This window comes from Amblyomma americanum, chromosome 1 (assembly GCF_052857255.1).
Source record: "Amblyomma americanum isolate KBUSLIRL-KWMA chromosome 1, ASM5285725v1, whole genome shotgun sequence".
Classification (NCBI taxonomy): domain Eukaryota; kingdom Metazoa; phylum Arthropoda; class Arachnida; order Ixodida; family Ixodidae; genus Amblyomma; species Amblyomma americanum.
Genome location: NC_135497.1, coordinates 220,033,127 through 220,052,423, shown reverse-complemented (window position 1 = coordinate 220,052,423; position 19,297 = coordinate 220,033,127). Strand labels below are relative to the sequence as shown.

Sequence of the window (19,297 nt, the reverse complement as noted above, 5' to 3'; positions counted from 1 at the left end):
TAAATCGCAATGGCCGCTTAGCGCTTCCACACGGAACATCCTGTTGCACCCGATACACGTTGGTTGATTGGTCGAAAAATTGCCATTGCTCAAAGCAACAACAACAAAAGAGCAACTCTTTTTATGCGTTAACAGACACGTCAGCAGCGCAGAATGGGGCATCTGGCGGATATCAGCCACAACGTGCCGTTGTTGACCTGCGCACGCGCGAGGTCTCCTATTTTCCAGCTGTGCCGCCTGTCAGGGGGAAAGCGTGTGCGCCCCTGCATATATGGTTGCATCGAAGCTAGTGTTCGGAGCTATTGTTCTACACCTATGCGCATCAGACGGCGCATGCTGACGAACCTGCACACAAGCCTCTTGTTTTGCACGAAACGGTAAGTGTCGCTCGCACCTGGGCTTTCCTGTGCGCAAGGTGTCTTCTCATTGTGCAGTTTTTAACTTGCGACAGTACAGAGAACTTTCCCGTAGCGGCTTAACTGACGTGGCGGACGTTAATGTTGTCGCGAGATGAATAGAGTGAAAAACTGCGTTGCGCTGGGTGCTTTGAGCATATCTTCATGCTTCCATATGGATGGTGGTAATTACGCATTCTGACTTCGTAATACACAGCTTTACACAAAGAGCACTTACACAGCATATTACACATCGAGTACTTGATGAAGCTTTTGGTTGTTAAACTTTCCGCTCAGCTTAGTTAACTATATATGCAGCCAAAACTGCGAAATCTGCTGCAAACATGGGCTGGTGTAACGCGGAGCCCATGTTTTTTTCTCCCTCCATTCATTTTTTTTCTTCGCGAATCGCATCGGTGAACTCACCTTTCTTATAAACATACAACGAACTTTCTTAAAACTGGTTTCGCCACTGGCTTCTCGAAACTACACAGAAACAGCACTGTTCTGAAAGAGCGGTCCGCCTTAGACGACACTCCAGCAGAGGTACGCTAATGAAATTCAGGTATGAACGTCATTTGTCTTGGAGCAAACTGTATATCATCATGCATATTTTTATTACTTATCGCTCTTCTCAGATACGAGTCACTTTCAAGAGAGTGGCTCTTTAATTAGAGATGAGTTTATGGTACTAGAAAACGGCTGTAACTACCGCTATCCAATAAAATAAAGTATCTTAAAATAGAATAAATAACATTTGTTAGCTAAAACCGATCTTTAATCGTGCCAAGTTTCACGTTATTCTGGCAAATAACAAGAGTTCCGGGTTGCCTCTGGTGCGCCGTTTTAATTAAACCGGCTGAGTACTTAATTTAACGAAGTTGATCTGTGTTAGCTTGATCGCAGAAACTAAGCGCGATTTTCTGCTTGGTTTCTGTAGCTGCGCGACTCATTTTTCCCCCACTGCATTGCAGGAGCGTAGCAGAATAAAAGTTAAATTCGACCTCTCCCACGGATGTCGCCTCGCTGTGCATGTTTCCACGGGGATTGTGACAGCTGCTCCGCTTTTTTCCTCATTGCCAACCTGTTTGAAAGGCTGCACGTACTGTGAAGTGTGAACGTTGATTTTGGAGAGTTTTCCACTCAACCATTTAGTTTGAAAAGCAGGCTTTCCCGTCATAAGGACTGACAATTCATAGCACGTGTCTCGTTCTTCTGTTCGTCTTTTGGTGTGCGCTGTTTTAATTATGATTGCCAATTTGCTGTGGGCAGTAAATTCTGAGAAGCTTGGTAAACAATCGCAAGAGAGTGAAATTCATGGAGATAAAATAGAACACCGTCATCTGTTCACTTTTATATATACATACCTGTTCTTCAAATGTTATCGGTTCAGTTGTGTTTAGAGAAAAGAAACAGCTGCCCAACTCAAGCAACTTCTGAAATCCTCTTAGTCCCACAAGCATGCCCCCCTTTGCACGTAGTTGCGACATTCCTTTATTCTTTTTCAGGGTAATAAGAGAAGAATCCGATGGATGCGGACGCGTATAGAGAAGTGAATGGCGTGTGGCTGCATAATATATTCCACGAGAAGAACATCCGATCAGCCATTAACTATCAACCACGAAGTGGAGACCTCTTCGTCATAGCCTACCCCAAGTGCGGCAGCATATGGACGCAGAACATCGTTTCCTGCATACTGACTCGTGGAAGGCCGGCGTCCAGTCACAGTGATGTCGGTCTCGTGACTCGCTTCATCGACCTCAGGGGAGCTGCAGCCGCTGATAAGCCGTCAAAGTGCTCCCCGATGCTGACGCATCTCCCGCCTGCTGTCTTTAAGCCAACGGAGAAGGCAAAGTACATCTACGTAGCCAGGAATCCCTACGACTGCGCTGTTTCCCACTACTACTTTCTCAAGGGATTCACGCCGAAGACGACTGCTGATGTCTCTTTCGAGAGATTCCTCAGCATATTCCTCGCAGGAAAGGTATCCTGACATTCTTGCCTCTTTGTTAAAACGAGCACACTGCTCACCCCATCTTTAAATTTGTGGCTCTTTGCCTCGCCGTTTGTCACTTTTTGGTATGTTCGTCAGCTTGGTCACCAACCAAGCTCGCTGAGGAAGCGAGCGCGATGACGCATCAACGGGGAATTACGAATTTTTGAAATTGGGTAGAAAAGTGGGCAGCAAAAGAAAACGCACAAAAAGCACGCCAACAAAAAATGGTCATATTCTTCGTTGCGGTCATCACTTAATTGAAATTACAATAATGCCACCAACAAACTCATCTAATATAAGATTTGTGTGCGCTGTGGCCATGTTGCTTACTGCGCACAGGACAGTTCACTAATTGGCGTAATTTGCAACAAGAAACTTACGAGAAAACGAGGCAGGTTAAAAGGCCTTTCCATGTGAACAAGACAGCGAAAATCATTCATGAACACCGAACACATTCGCCTGGCAATGAGCCTGGCAGGCGACTCCAGATGACAGGGAAAAAGTGTGATGTTTTGGCCATCTTATCTTCTTTACAGGTGTGAATCTGGAATCCAGTCACAATGACAATATGCTGGGCGGTTCTTTTCTTTATTTCTCTTTTTCCTGGCCTTAGTGCGTTCCAGTTGCTAATGAAGTCGACTTCCCACTCAGCTTTGATTGTCCATGCTCGCAGGTCTCTTACGGTAACTACTTCGACCACCTTGTTCCCTGGTACGAGCACAGAGGAGACGATAACGTCCTCTTCATCACTTACGAGCAACTGAAGGCGGACACGAAGGGACTTGTTCTCAAGATCGCCGACTTCATGGGTGAAGAACACGGCGCATCTCTGCGGCAAGACGACCAATTGCTGCAGAGAATTATGTACGAGTGCAGCGTGCAGAGAATGAGGGAGGTTTACCAGGAGAAACCCGAGGAAAGGATGAAGAAGGTCGCTCAAGCGACATCCGAAGCACATTCCGAGAATAAGAAGCAGAGTGCGGAGGAGAAAGCATCTGATAAGCACGAAGGCTCTGGTTTCGTACGTAAGGCTGTCGTGGGTGACTGGAAGAACCACTTCACGCCAGAACAGATTGAAAAGACAAAGGCTTGGATAGCCGAAAAGACGAGAGGAAGCGACGTCATGAATTTGTGGATCGGCTTGGACCTTCCGTAAACTGTACAAGGTAGGTAGGCTTCAAAAAAAAATGTTAAAGGATACTCATCAAACTGCTCTCTAATTGCTAGGGCGCGACATTTAACTACCCACGCCCACAGGCGGTCGTGTTCGACTGGATGGTATAAACGCCGCCGAGACGGGTAGGGGAACCAAGGAGTCGTGTCCAGTCGATCCGACACCAGAGAGTACGCTAACTGTCTCGACCCGATCGGAGATGTGCATATTACTGTTGTCGTGTGCAGGAGTTGGGTTAGCGGTAGGGGAATGGAGAAAAGCAACCTGCCTTGCTCTGGCCCCATCGCGCCTCCGAGACAGGGGCAGCGCGCCGCGATCCCAGACGCAGCTTCTGTACGCTCGCACTGCCCTGCTTGACGCTGGCCGCCGCTGCTGGCGTGACTACCACGTGGAGTTAAGCGCACTGGAATAACATTCTGAGGTGATGGGCTGTGTTGTGCTAGGAATGGTAGGAGAAAGTCCCCCAGGGTACAGGCAGCCACAGTTGGTCGGCCAAATGCAAGTTTTTGGTAATTCTAGTCGCTGCGTCTGCTGGATAAACCAGCGCCTGTACACAAGCGCATCATTTTTTTTTTGCTCGCGGGCATACCGTTTCATTCGCTTTCGCTTAACGCCCGCCTGTGAGGTGATCTTGGCGCAAGGGGCCGCCAGCATCCAGTGTGACGTAGGGTGCCTCGATGCCCGCGCCTTCGCTTCGAAAGCGGCGCTTATAAAAACACGTGACACAAGTGACTTTGTGCGCCAAGTGACTTTATAAAGTCACTTTAGCGGCGCTGGTCCATTGAGGCACCCTAGTGGCGCACAAAGTCACTTGTGTCACGAGTTTTTGCTTCGGCCGCAAAATGAGCGGCAGAAGCATCGAGCTGCGAGGTACGCGCCCGTGTACGGGTACCGTTGTCAACTCGGCAAAGTGCTTCCTGCGCCAAGATCCCTCCAACCGACAGCCGTCGGGCGGAAGGTAGCAAAGCGGCGTGCACACGAGCACCGCAGTTGTTCATATGGCCTGCTGAAAAGAAAAGGCGGAAAGCCGCCACACGGAGCAGGTGTGCATGAGCTTTTGAAGCGCACAACACATGCCATTTGACTTCCGCTGCCACTGAGTTATGAGACTTCATCCTAGTTTATTTTGTTAGCATCACCTCGAAAGCTGCATAGGCGTTTTATTTTTTATACCCTACAGCCAGTTTACACCATGAAAGCGCTAGATGGAAGCTTTTAATGAGAGAGTTCAACGAAGCAAGGTTGAGACTGCGTGTAATCAAAGTGTAGCTAACCAAATGCTTATAGCCCATTCTTTGTGCAGCACGAGCCTTTAATTAAGAAAAGCAACACGATGAGAGCTGACATGCCACACTTTCATGAGTCCAAAAAATTGCCTACACAAATGATGAACGCGATTCAAACGGCAGCTTTGTCTTACAAAGCCACTGAGTGACTCCTTACGGCGGTAACACACATTAAAGGGGCTCTGAAAGGGGGTCTAATAAAGTTGCAGTATGGCTAGGATGTCAAAGCACGCCTCTTCACGAATACTGACCAGCAAGAAATTTTCTAATGCTTTTTTTAGAAGCTTAGTTATCTGTAGTCAAAATTTTAATTTCAGCTTCTTAGCGCTTTTCCCTCTCCTCTCGTCACTTTTTTGCACGCTGGAAGGTCGGCGCTCCTCCACCGGCCCCACCTCTGGGGGAGAGCTTCCCGACCCGCCGGAGCTACGCGGCTTATTGGCCGCGGCCTTGGTAGCTGCCTGACGTCTGAAATATTCCAACCAGTAACCACCTCTCAACATGTATACGTAGATGCGAGCGATGGAAGAGGGTGCGAGCATGAAAATGTCGCAGGGAAGGGCTCGTCAACTTTCGCGCGTGATTGTGGGTCCTCTGCTGCGTGTAGAAGAGTATTATTTGGCTCAGGTTTTCATGACAACACAATGCAGTGATTAAGCGATTTGATGTGCTTTCCTCGAAAGGTGTTTCAGAGCCCCTTTAATGCTGTGCTCTAAGGTAAGAATCAAACCATAGAATTCAAAGAACAATGCTGGCTTGAAAAAGGCAAAAAAATGGCTGCAACTTTATCGTGTTCACGTGTAAACAATGCAGTATACCATGCGGAAAAAATGGATGGCGGTTTAGCATTGCTAAATACGAAATATGCGAAATCACGATTTTTTTTTTCAAGTAGATAGCATCGTCACGTGCCTGAAAGCGCGCCTGAAGTGTCCATTGACCCAGGCAGCCAGTTATGCGCCTTTCCTTTCCTTAATGGAACACTGAGGACAACACTATCAAAATTTTTGTTAATAGTAAAATCCGATAGTTCGGCATTTTGTGGTTTTGTTGCCGCTTGTCCGGCAGCAAAAGGTGCATTTACTGCTAAGAGATTTGGATTCGAAGTTGAAAAACTTGTTCCTGCCGCTACGATTCAAACTCGGGATTCTCTGATGACGAAATAGGAGATCAGTGACATAAAGCGGCGGAAAGGAAAAGGAGGACTCCATGGTTGCTGGCACGAGCGCTGCTCTCCCGCCTAGCAGCAGCCGAATTTAAAACTATATACTGCCGACCGAACGTAGAAGTCCTCTATCAGCTGTCGTAGGTTCGTTTATGTTTTCACCAAAGTTACGATTGATCCCATTCCCGATTCTTACAACGAAATTCTCGCATAGAACTGCGGCCTGCATTCAGCGAGCACCTCAACCCCACTTAGCCTGCGATGCTTTTGAGGACTGAGGCGGCGGGTCCGGCAAGAAAATCCCAGCGCCGAGGAGTCGGCAGCGTTGCTGTCCCCGCCGAGCCACAGTCACGAGTGATGTGTAGCGACCGGTACATACGTGCGGGCATATTTAAATTCTATAATAATAGTCCCCGTAGGGCTGGTTACGCAGCCCAGCTTCTTGGTACGTTGACGATGCGAACACACCGAGCGGTGCGTTTGCTAACAGAGGCGCGTTGAACATAGGCGATACAAAGCACTTTTTTCTTGTCGCAGGTGCGTGCCGTTGCATGAACTTCATACGAGAATCACTTAGAGAGACGTTTGGACGTCCTTGCTGCTCCGCCCTTGTAAATCCAGGCGCATAACGAGTGCATACGGGCACGCAGAACGCATAGCCGCGAAGCATCCCAAAACATACCGAAACTCAGCTGGCCGCCTGTTGCTCCGCCAATTGCCGGTTTTTTTCTCTTCCAACATCCAGGTTGTCTTTTCTCCGTCTTCCTCGTGTGATGCAAGTGCACTAGTGGTTTCAAAACAAAACTTACATACATCAATATCGATCAAACACGTAACATTCATGCACCTGTGTCAGCCTTAGAGATCCGAGTTATCTTCATTTATGCTCGCAAAACATGAATTGTTAGCGTACTAGCAGAAATGGACATTTGCAACATACTACAAACAGAAAAAAAGTCAGTGTCAGCTACAAGAAACGCAGAAGGCCTGTTGAAAGATAAATTCATGCAAAAGCTAACCCGGACGGCGAAACAGCTTAAGGTTCCTGGGGTCGTAATGCTGCGCTATCAGACGATGGAGCAGTTTTCAATTTTTCCTCCTGATTTAACTGTGCCTTTGCCCGCACCTCTATCAATTTCTGACGTTCAGAAAGCATAAAAGTTAGCTAACTTTAATTATGCTACAATATTTTTATTTTCAGTGAAAGGGCCATTAGGGATGGCATCCTGGAGGTCACAATCGACGTTTTCAGCGTATGGGCATTACAGGGTTAATTTACGCGGGAAGGACATAACACACGAGCGTTACAGCAGTCTCGTGCTTTGCATATGCCCCCTGGTCTTCACGACAGAACAGTCACGGTGAATAGTAGAGACGGAAGAACAGAGTAAAACAACATGTGCAAATCGAAGCTCACTGAAGTGTCTCGGGAACTATAAGAAGCCCACATTCCTCCGGAAAATCTTCACCACGTATTTTTCTTTCCCATTTCTGGAGCTCTCGCTTCCAGTGTTTTTTTTTACTCTTCTTATTCATATATTTGACTACCTACAATGACTACAATGACTACCTTTCATACAATGACTACCTTTCATGGGTGACCCTGCAGCGACTGCCTATTTCCATAACTTTCACAGAAAGTTCTTACGGTACGATGGTTGGCTTCAACGATAATTTAAAGGAAACCACAACCACTTTCGCGCCTTTTTTTTTCTCGCTTATATGGCATGGTGATTAACCGTGGTCGCTGCATCTCGGCTGTAAAAAAAATAATGTCTCGTTAGTTTTGTTACTGATAGCCTCGGGTGATGTCGTTTCGTCAGGATTTTTTTAGGCCACTTGACCGATTTTAGCGAGATATTTATGTAATAAACGAACGCAAACGAAACACTCACAGTCTTTACGGGTCCTTATCTTGCAGGTACATCGAGTCACAGGCAACCACGGAATTATATGGCATCATTGATTAAAGCACTTACCCGAATGGAAAGGATAACACGCTTGCGAGCGCATCGCAAGCACGCTGCAAATAAAACGCATTGAAATACGCAGACTTGTTCCGTTTGATGTGCTTCGTGGAGCGTACCCTTCTATCTGTTAGCAGGCTAACGAAGCAGAGGTGAGTTAGACAGCTTTAAAAAGCAAAGGGAACTGCGAGGTGGTTAAATAGCCCGCCAATGGACTCGACGAAAAAGCAAATTTGGGTTCATAAATGATACTAGAGGTCACAGGATGCTTCACCCAACCCATAATAAACATAAAGATAAGCGTTTATGCTATTTCACAGCGATGCGACACAAGACGAGGGGAAAAAAACGGCGGGCGGTTTAGCGTAGTTAGGTGAAATGCGAATTAGGTGCGCCAGCACTTCGGTTTCGGTTCGAGGCTCAGTTTTCAAAGTCAAGCAGGCTTGTGACAAAAATCGATGAAATCCGACTTGCGCTCCGCTTTAAGGGTATATGCCGCGGAATTGGTCATTCTCTACATTCATAGGTTTTTGGGAGCCCTCGTACGGTTACCGGCGCAGTGATACAGCGGTTAAACTATGAGCCACTGCCCTGTGAAGACAGGTGCGGCCATTGGCGGGACTTGTGAGACTCGGGTTGCTCTTCCCGAGCAACCTCAAGGTCACGGAGAGAGGCTTCGGGCACACAAACGTGGGGGAAATCTGAGAACAGGGGTTTTAGTGCCCCCACGCTAAAAATAGACGGACGCATTGCTCTCCCAAATATGCGTTCCTGCACAAAGAATTCCAAGACAAAACACTCTTGGCAGTATATATTTGGCAGTAGATTTATTTTTGGCACAACGAGCTGCAAAACAAAAGCACGAACAAAATTTTTGAAGCACAAAACAATGTCAACACATACACAAAAAAGGCTTCTACGCGCAAAATCGCTTCATAAACAAGGCACAGCACATGCACTCAGCAAGCAACGAAGTCTATAATGGCCTGCTTCCCATGCGTACATCTCTTTTTGATATGATCTTTGCCAGCGGCGATGCACTTCAAACACCGGTGCCATATTTTCTGTATATTGTTGCAAGAAGACAAGGGGGTGGCTGTTTCGTTTCGCTAACCTTACAGTCCGACACCCGGCAGCTGCGCGTGATGAAACACCTGCGGGGTGTACGCTTCGCGTCCGATCAGAGAGCTAAAAATGGAGGGTGCACTGGAGTCAACAGCCGCCATCGCTGTTCTGTGGCGGCACGATGGTACTTTCGTGCATTGGAGGCTGAAGTGCAACGCCGCTGGTGGTCGCAATGTCGAGAATCGTGCGCTCCCGCGAAAAAAAGGCATTCAAAGCGTTCATTAGAATGTAACACATTGCAATTCCAAACACCAAATAAAGACGTTCCACCAGAGGAAGAAAAAGTCGTACCATTCCTGGCACCACAGTTTCAATAGAAATTCTCTGCCGCGAAATGAGAGACAGTCATTAATTTTGATTAAGGAGAAAAAAAAAGCTTCGTAAACGGCAGGATTTGCACTGTACTCCGAAAGTATTACTGAAAAGTGAACGCAAACTGCAGTTCTTGCAACAAGCTTTCGTTTACACAGCGTTACACACGCGAAAAGGGCGCCTTGTGCCCAAGGTAACCGGGCACTAATGTTAATGAAACCTTTGAAACTCCAATGCTCGGACATTTGAAAAATACGTGGGGCAACTTGGTGTATATTAGATGGCCACGTGACACAGCATTAAAATTATCACGTAGAACAACATGAAAATTATGCCAGTGCAGCTTTTGACAGCAAGAGACACAAAAATACTTTTTTGGTGTTTTTAATAAACAGTCAATACCGCCTTAAAAAAAAGAGAAAAAACGACGCAGGGCCCATAGCTTAGAAATCAGGCAGATAACTAGTGGAAGAATAATCTAATGGCGAGATAGCATCATGTCTATAATTGCCAGGAAAAAAAAAAGGAAAGGCACCAAAGCTATTCATTGCGTTGTGCTACAAGCACCCAACAATTGCTAGTGTTCGAAGCAACAACAAAATTACTGTGAATTTCTGTCTGTTCTGCATCCCCAAAATCAAAATGAAAATTGCAGCATAACAGCTGGCGTCGCACACCCTATAACAAAGAATAAGTGTATACCTCGGTACAAAGCTTGGATTTAAGACACATAGCTTGTTAAATTAAGCTTAATTCAGTAAGCATGTTCGATAAAGCCAGCCCTGGTGATGATGGCATTCGCCGCGTACATTCACGTGCTGCGACGCCAGACACTGCAGCAGCGCACTATGAGATTTTATGCATTATGAACCCGACACTATCGTGGTAAAAGCACGAGAAACTCCTTAGCACCCGGATAACTTCCAGTAAATGCCTTCAGCGCTTTAGTTTCTTGAGGTCAAGCATTCATTCATTCTATCATTTCCCTGCGTAAAGAAGGTGATGTATTCTCGCACAGTATGAATAAACATGCAATGTGAAACGCGATAGCTTTACATTTCAACCACAGTCGGCCTTGAGTGAAGGGCGCGAGAGCTGCTTTAATAAAAGTTGCGAAGGTAGGCATGGCTGACGCGAAGTTTTGCAAGACAGAGGATAGCAAAATGCACGATATTCGAACGAGATTAAGCTGCTACATGGAAAGCCGCATCGGCGCACGACCAGGTGAACTTGATATTCTGTGGTCCCGCAATTATATAAATAGCTGCTTTAGTACGACTATAAAAGGCGGTATGTTCAAGGGAATCTCCGTTTTTGAAGCGAAAAGCTTCACTAGGCTCGTCAACACTGGGCTTCGCGTGAGCCACACTACAGATTTGCCACAGCTGCGCATGCGCGAAACCGAGTGACGTCGCGCACGTGGCCGCTGCTGCCGCAGCCGTCGTCGCCGCCGCGTGCTGCCTCCGTCGTCTGACCTTTCGCCATGGAAGGAGGAGAAGAAGACCCAGAAGTGGTAGCGTGGGAGATGGCTCGAAAGCAGCGAAGATATGAAAAGTGCAAGGCTAGACAAGCGGCTGAAACGCCAGAATCACGAGAGGCGCGCCTTGCTAAGCGCTTTTCGCTTCGAGATATCCAGGCTTAACACTTTAGCTAAGCCTTAGACCAACTTTTTTTTTTCGGAGCCCACGTAAGTTAGTGAAACTTTTACTGCACGGTCCCCTCCATGTTCCAATCTTTTACGTCATATTACGCAGCCGCATGGTGTTTTGTTTATTCGCAATTGCATTTTAACGTTAGGCGTTCCAGCGCACTCAATTCAGACAATTTATATGGTAAACGCTGAATTTTAGAAGTCACAAACATTACCCGTCCGTTGATACTCGCTTCTCACTCACTGGGAAAAGGTTGCCGAGATTGTATCCAGTGATTCCAGATAGTTTTTTTAAGGGGGTCATCACTTGCAGTCGCCGCTTAAGCCATTCAACGCGCTTAACACAGTTCTGCCGACAATGTTGGTGACATCATCACTGAGTCACGGGAATCGCTGCTCCAGGACACGCAGCTTTATTTCGGCCTATTTTGCTATTTTAAAATTGTTATAGTGGGTATGAAAAAAAAAGATTCGCTGACACGCAGGGAGCGGCGGACAATAAGGAACATAAAGTGAACATCAACTCAGAACGTTAAAAAAAACCTCTGCGGTTACTCTTTAAAGAACAAATAGCAATGAGGAAGGGCACAACTTAACACGCAAGTGATAGTAAACTGAAAAAAATACCAATAGTTAACAGGTTCATAGTCTGCAGCTGCCTTTGACAGTTATAGCTCTCATTTCACCAATCAAAACCCGCAAGAGAAAGTACAGGACAGGAGAAAGTTCAGAACAAGAGAAAGTTCGCAACAAACAGCTCTGAAACCCCTCAATTTTCATTCCTTTCAGCACAGAGGCACGTGTCAATATATTAGCCTGTCAGTAAGCTCTGACATGTGCCGTTACAAGTAGAAAGAGAGAGCAACCGCAAAATGAAGACCGCATCTCGAGAAGAGTGACAGACCCTCTTAATCCTCCTCCGCCGTCGTCCTTCTGTTCTGTTCCATCGCCAGATGAAGAAATATCGCCCGCGCGCGCCAGTTCGCACGGGAGAACATCTCAGAAACCTGCACTGAAGCCTACACCAACGTAATGAGCAGCTAGGAAAATCAATGAAATCAAGGCTTAACCTAGGAACCGCCAATAAAAAAAAAACTCCGTTTTTTTCCCTCTCCCAGAAAACATCGAGAGTGAGCGCTGTGGAGAAGCGATGCTGGGGATGCGTTGACGCCCTTCAGCCCACACGTCTCTTCTGCGCTGACAGCAGGGTTAGCTCTCCTCATGAAGACCCGATCCATCGAGGAGTTACACGAGCTCGCAAGTGAAAGAAAGTGGCGCTCGCAGCAAGAAAACAACAAACAATCAAACAATGAAATGAAGTAAGAGAGGGAGCGGGAAACCCGGCCGGTTTTCTGTGATCTAAATTTCACTCCGAGAACGGCGGGGAAGTTAGTCGCAAATAAGGATCTTGAGGAGTAGAGAGACTGAACTCGAATCAAGTCGGGATTTCTAGCTGCGCAGCAGGGGAAGCATCGCCGATACCGAGAAGGAAACCAAAATATGTGAAAAAAAAATCACTGATCAAAGACTGAAGTTCTTCAAACGCGCCTTGTACTGGTGTAGGGGCTTCTCCCGCCACCCACGAAAAAATCCGGTTACATTACACGCTGATGGCGCATAGGAATGGGTATTAGGCACACCTATTCCCAGCTTTTCCTAAAGTAATCAGTTGAGCGGATGTACAGCAGCATGAAGTTAAAAACCGTTGTTTCGACTGGAACTCGGTTGCGAGTTAGAAGAAAAAATTAACAAAGAACTGTGAAACAAGAATTAAATCTGCGAACAACGACGGCAGGAACATTTTGGAATTTTCACCCGCAAAATACGTAACGGTAAACGAGACACACAACATTCGCCAAATACAAGCAATAACATGCACGTATACACAGAAACAAAGCGCAAACGTCGTGGGCGCTTCACGTGAGTCGCAAGAGATGTCGCACAGTGCACGCCAGCTTTGAAAAGAAATGGAGATAAGATGCTAACAAAATTGTGGCACGCAAAATCATAACCTCAAGCTCCTTGAAAAAAAAAAAAAAGAGAAGAAAGAAAGTTGAAGAGTATATGGTCCCAACTGAAAGGGGAAAAATGTTGCATCTTTCTTTGGTTCTTACGATCTTGTACCGCAGTAGCCGCAGCAACAGCCGTAGCAGTAGCCAGGGCTACAGTGGTACGTGAAAAAGGACGAGGTTCACTTGTCACCTCGCAGCACTGCGGTGCTGGAGAATAACCTGCCCGCATTCTACTACCGCACTCCGTCCCCGCTAACAGAGGCCGTACTCACACGTAGCGACTGGCTTGAGGCAGTTGAGAGAAGGAGTAGCTCAAATCCTTGCATTCCGGAGGCGGGGCCGGATTCCACAACAACGCACACCGACCGCAGCGGATAGCAATAGGAGCATTGTGGTTGGGCCTAGATTCGAACCGAGAACACTGGCTTGCAGTTATAATCACGAATACGCTTTGTTCGCGCCGAAAACAGTGATTAATACTAAGTGCAGCGAACACCGTACTCAATGCTCTCCTAAAAATACAAACCCTATTTCAAAGCGCACCGCAACTTTGCGGATGACGGCTTCACGAAAATACAAACTTCTGCAGAGGGTGTTATTTTGCACCGATTCATTCAGTCCTAGCGCCGTGACGTTAGGGATGACAGGAAGCAAGCAAGGTAGCTCGACGGATCCGCTATCAAAAAAGAGGCTGACCTATGGCGAACAGGTAAAAGAATGCACTGGGAAAAAATTACTCGCAAAACTCGGTCCCAGTGTGCATTTGATGATCGATTTTAAATTTCGCAAGGATGCTGATGCTCTGTGCGGGTAAATTATACAAAAGAAGGCCGCCACCGTCTGGAAGACGTTGAAGTAACGATCGTTAGGTGTTTGGTTTACTAGACGAAGAAGTCGAAGAAGAACGCGCCGCTTGTCTCGAGAAACGGAATGTAATACCCTTTGAAACGGGGTATTACAGAAATTTCTGTTCACAAGTTTCTAGCCACTGATTATACCAAAGTTATTCGTCCATTACTCTGGCATGTCAGCACCAATGATTTAAAAGAGAGGACCGGGAAAGTCGGAAGAGAGGCTCTACGAAAAAACCACTCTACGAAAAAAAAATACCGCGAAGAATGAGATTACTCAACCAGTTTTGGATTTTTGCCTGGCTCACGTCTCAGTATTTTCAGGGCCCCCGAGTGGCAACTGATAGCGTGATCTATACAGTATGCGCAATAGGAAAGCGCCAGAAAAAGTGGTATTTTGCACCCTGCAGCTGGCAAACGGGGAACAACACTTCAGGAATACGTACATCAAAATCGCATCAGCGCTGACGCCCGTCCAGCATGGGCTAAGCGCCCACTATTAAACACGCATCGGTCTGCTACAGCCGAACTCTCTTCTTTCCACTGAACGGAAGCAAAAAGTTTCATTACATCTAACAGTCTGCCTCACTACTGTGATCTCAGCACGCATAGTACAACTGGCATTGAAATCCAAGACGCGAATATCAGGTTTTTTAGAGATGCTAGTAAGCCTCACTTCGTGATTTCTACGGCGACGTATAACGCGGGTGCGATATTTCAACGCGACAAACCTGTTCGGAACAATTTCATGCAAAGCGGAACAATTTCACGCACAGCAGAACGAAGATCAGTAAGGTATGGGTTTGGGGTAGGCAGTAGCTCTCATTGGACGTAAAGTGCGCAAGAAGGCAAGGAAGAATCGAGACACAGACAGAGCGCACATTTACAACTTTCTCGAGTAACCGTTAGCTGAGAGTGAGCATTTCGTCCGTTGTCTTGATCCGTCCTTGTATTTAAGCGCGGTTTATTCCCAAGAAAACGAAGACCCATGTTACATTTAAGCTGCTGGAAAGACGAGGGCACGTTAGCGGCTGTTTTATTCTCGAATAATAGGCAAGCCAGTATTCAATGTGCTGTACTTCTAACGTATATCTGCTTGAATGAATCCGACTGCTCAAAATGCGGCGACTGTTTAGCTAGTGGCTTCTCTCAAATATTTAAACATACTCATAAGCAAGATTTTTACTCTAAACTAAGGCGTCTTCATATGCAGTTCACCCGCGAACGAAATATGCCGTGCAAATTATTACCTGCACATTTTTCAAAGAGCTAAAAAAGGCAACAAATTTTTCCGATGCAATTATAAATGACGCACAAGTTGCATGTGCTCTTTGCAGGTTTGCCTCTTACCCGCAGGCTTTATTCTTCACCCTCACCGTATTTTCTTCTCTGTATACAGGGTGTTTTACCTAAGACAGAAATTTTTTAATAGGCTCTTTGAGTTATAAGAGCGCTTTCTTCGGCATAGCATTACCAGCTGTGGTGGGCATCAGAATAGAGTTAAAACATGCTAGCTAGCAGGCAGGCTAACTAATAATAAATACCCAATAATCTCGTGTAAGGGCCGCACTGGTGTATGGGTCGCACCTCTTGTTTTGGACAAGATAATTCAGAAAAAAATACGGTCAAACGTTTTTTTTTTAGCTTCTGTACAGGCCGGGCTTTCAAAATTCACAGCCGAATTAAAAAGAAAAGCCTGGCCCTTAAACGAGTTTATACGAGAGTTAACTTTATAAGCACTACAGTTAGGCTTCTCAATTATCGAGAGGTTTGTAGCCCGCCGTAAGTAATGTCTATATCAGTTTTTAGATTTTCGAGATCGCCATTCTGCTCGCCGCTGAAGCGCAAGGAATTTTGGGGCCGCATACGGGCGAAGCCGAAACTGCCCTGCCGGAGAGAGCGCACGCCACACAGTGGCGCGCGTGTCGCGTACTTTTTCCAGAGCGCCTGGCTGGACGTCGCAAAAGCGCAGGCAGCACGTGACAGGCACGCCGCTGTATGACGCGGTTTCTCCCCTGCTATGCCCGAAAATTCCTTGCGCTGAAGTGGCGACAAGAATGGCATTTTGGAAAATCTAAACACTGATGCGGACATACATTGCGGTGGGCTACAAACCGTTTAATAAATGAGGAGCGTAACTGTAATAGTTATATATTAACTATTTATTTTAGCTAACCAGATTGTTAATTAACACGTCTTAGTTCTATTCTAATGCCCACTACCGCTTGCAGTACTATGCCGAAGAAATCGCTCTTCAAACTCATAAAGGCTAATTTAAAATTGGCTAACAGTCTTAGGAGGAACATCCTGTATAGGTTTTTAGTATTCTTGCACTACGTATTCAAGTACATGTGAATTACAGCCTTGCCTTAATCTGCGTTCGCTAGATTATTCCCAGTATCTGCACATAGACCTACATTATCCCTGCCTTGTCAAAGCTATTAAATTTAACAATGTTCTTGGTTCTGCAGCCGCAACTTGCGCAGAACCTTCTTCGCGCTAAGGATGTGAACTAAGAAAACAATAAGTTTTACCACACAGCCTCGTGCAATCACCAGAGTATATGACAATAAATTTTCCTTCTGTATTCCTGCGAGAGAACACTTACCGGCAGGCTTACGACGGCAATCTCCTTCACGAAGCCCAAGCAAGGCGCTACGGCGAATCCGGATGTACACGCGCGGTACGCGTCTCTACAGATGCGGGTTGACTTTGAGCGGGTCTATAAATGCGAGCAGAAGGCTGGGGTGAGATTCACAAAGCTTCTCCTACGCGAGTGCAACTTCAGCGTGGAGGGCAGTTTTCTTCTTGGCTATCACGATATGACTATCCCCTCGTTGGACGTCCAACCACTCATGTTCCCAACCACCGTGCAGCGCACACTCGTACGAGAAGCTCTGTGAACACGCCACAAAGGCTGAGAGCGCACACTCGTTAACGCACTTAAGAGATGTACAGGTTCCTCAGACACATGCGGGTCGTCGTCACATTGAATCAGACAGGCGGCGGGTGAGCCCTCTTAGAGCTCCTCCCTGGCGCTCGACGGTCCGCTCGAGACGGGGGGAAGGACGACGCCATGCTCCGTCCCGGCGGCAGCGTCGGGCGCGGCAGTGGTGTCGACCACCACGGAGTCCTCGGTGTCACTGATGTAGTGCTCTTCGCCCGTGTAGTGCGTCGGGTACACAAACAAAGGGTGCACGGAAAAGGCTTTCAGGTCGCGCCGAGGGAAGTGTGCCGCCCACGTTTTCCTGCGCAGGAGAAAGAGGAACCGCGCACTGCTTGCTCCATCATTCTGTTTGGGTTGAACATGCGCGCTGGAAAGCGGACCACACTTATTCTCCTAACAACTCCTGCCGCTCTCGAGGTTCCGAACTGCAGCGCCGGCGGCGCTATGCACCATATGCGCGTTCGGATGACCAATTAAACGAGAATGCCCATTTCTGACTACCACCTTGAGGAGGCATAAGAGAAACCCGTTAAAGTACTTCGCCCAGTGAACACCGGAATTAAAATTAGTGCACAGGCTTCACGGCAGAGCACCAAATCACAGACCTGCGCATGAGCACAGGAGGGAGTCTTTATGATGCATTAAAATACCAGTACCCCGTGCATTAGCATTTCATTCAGTTCGGAAACCAAATGCAGAGTGAAATGCCAACACATAGGGTAACGCACAGACGACAGAAATAGCAACACATATACCGAAAGACTGCGAGTAATGAGCGCAAGGAGTGGATCACGCGATATTAACCGCTTAACGACCAGTATCTCCAATTTGCGACATACCGTTTGTACGTCGTTTACTGATCACTACAAGGAGCTTGAACACAAGGCTTGATGGCAACATGTTCTCAGTCCCCAACGCTTTCCGGGTCAAAATGTTTTACGTCACTGTGAGCTAGCTGTGCGAATAAAAAGCGGGCCCGATTGTGTGACTTCCGGCCAGCTTCCAACAACTCCACCCCTCTTATTTGCAGACAAATGTTGTGGGAAAAATGTGAAGACGTTTCTTATGTAAAAAGCTGTTTATTTTCTCTGAGGTTTCGAATTTGTCTATCACACAACTCGTGCTAGGTGCACAAAATGGACCAAATGCTAAATGATAGTACTTGGTGACACACCAATTTCTTAAATTCTAGAGATGCTAAGAAAATGTTAATATTGGCGTTTGAATATGGATATATTAGCTAGCATAATGTGGAGGCAAGGAATTTTTTCTTTCAATAATTTATAAACTTGGCATTAAAGGGGTTAATACAGATAGGCTACCCGAGGGAGCGCGTACACGTACCCACTGCAGGTCGCCTCAATAAACCGAAGACGGTGGATTAACCGAGTGGAAAGTAGACGGGTAAACATGAGCCGGCCAGAAACTATCAGCTGCGTGTAAGAAAGACTAAAAGAAAAATATGTTCCCCGTTATACTGCAAATAACTAACGATGCAAACTGCAACAAACTGAGTTTAAGGTGAGGTAAGCGCCATAGAATTGTTGCCTTCCGGAAGGCACACTGTCAGCAATTCGGGTAGACTTTGCCAGAAGAAGGCTGGGTTTAAGAAGCCGAAAGCTAGAGCTAAGACGGGCGGAGAGTACCCTACGCCGTTGGCGGTGCAGCAGTGGGGCGCGATGCTTGGCCGCAAAATCAGCGAGACTACGTCTAGTGGCCGGCCCATGGCTACACATGAAAGGTCGCACAGAATTCCGGCAGCGCTGAGGGCCGAAAAACGCACAGACCTTCGCGGTGGCAACAGAGAAGAACATATAGAAACACGACGCAATAGGCAGCGCAGTTAACCTGCCACAAATCTGGTCAGGGTAGCGACAGGAACTGAATGACAGGGTACAACACCCCCGAGTATAATTTATTCCTATATCCAATTTTGACGAAATGCGTTAGCAAGCAGTGAAGTGGGGTTGTATTTTGCAAACTGCTACTTTCCAGATGAATTCTGTTTTCACTTCGCCACTGGATAGCACTGCGTTTGACATCAGAGCCGGCGACACGGATCAACCGTGACGCCAGGCGAAGCGGCGGCCACATACGCTAGCCAGCGCTGCCGAGACGAAGAGAGGCGTGGGCAAAAGTGGATGGAGAGGCCATACGAACAGTTGCACAAATGCACGCCAGCGCTTTTTGACGACGCGCGCCTGTTGCCAAAATAGCCGCAGTGCGCCCTCCTTAATATGCTGGTCTGCTCGCCTGAGCACATCTGTCAGGCACGGCTCTTTAGATGGAAGAAGTGCTAGGAACCGCTCTAAGCTGCCGCGGTGGCACGCTGTCTGGGCTACCGAGACATTGATGTCCCTCAATATCACTCTTGCGTAGTTGGCTACAGCAGCGCAACACCGCGCGTATACGCTCGGCG

General features: G+C 47.0%; 2 protein-coding genes across 2 annotated transcripts in view; one reads left to right on the top strand and one right to left on the bottom strand.

Annotated features, from left to right (window-relative positions):
- Window positions 1-220: 220 nt before the first annotated feature.
- LOC144114642 (sulfotransferase ssu-1-like) lies at window positions 221-8,085 on the top strand. The gene is made up of 4 exons (XM_077648510.1): window positions 221-377; window positions 1,904-2,379; window positions 3,065-3,557; window positions 7,935-8,085. The coding sequence occupies exons 2-3, from the start codon at window positions 1,924-1,926 to the stop codon at window positions 3,545-3,547; spliced, it is 939 nt and encodes a 312-aa protein (XP_077504636.1). The 5' UTR covers window positions 221-377; window positions 1,904-1,923; the 3' UTR covers window positions 3,548-3,557; window positions 7,935-8,085.
- Window positions 8,086-8,781: 696 nt separating this feature from the next.
- Window positions 8,782-19,297, bottom strand: part of LOC144114643 (glycosyltransferase 25 family member-like) — a 166,487-nt gene continuing 155,971 nt past the window's right edge. The window contains exon 6 of the mRNA XM_077648511.1: window positions 8,782-17,179. Coding sequence (XP_077504637.1) covers window positions 16,951-17,179 — 229 coding nt within the window. The 3' untranslated portion in view covers window positions 8,782-16,950. The remainder of the gene's footprint in view (window positions 17,180-19,297) is intronic.

Coding starts and splice junctions, on each gene's coding strand:
- LOC144114642 (XM_077648510.1), top strand. CDS start 1,924: ATGGATGCGGACGCGTATAGAGAAGTGAATGGCGTGTGGCTGCATAAT. Junction 2,380..3,064: donor GCATATTCCTCGCAGGAAAG/GTATCCTGACAT, acceptor CCATGCTCGCAG/GTCTCTTACGGTAACTACTT.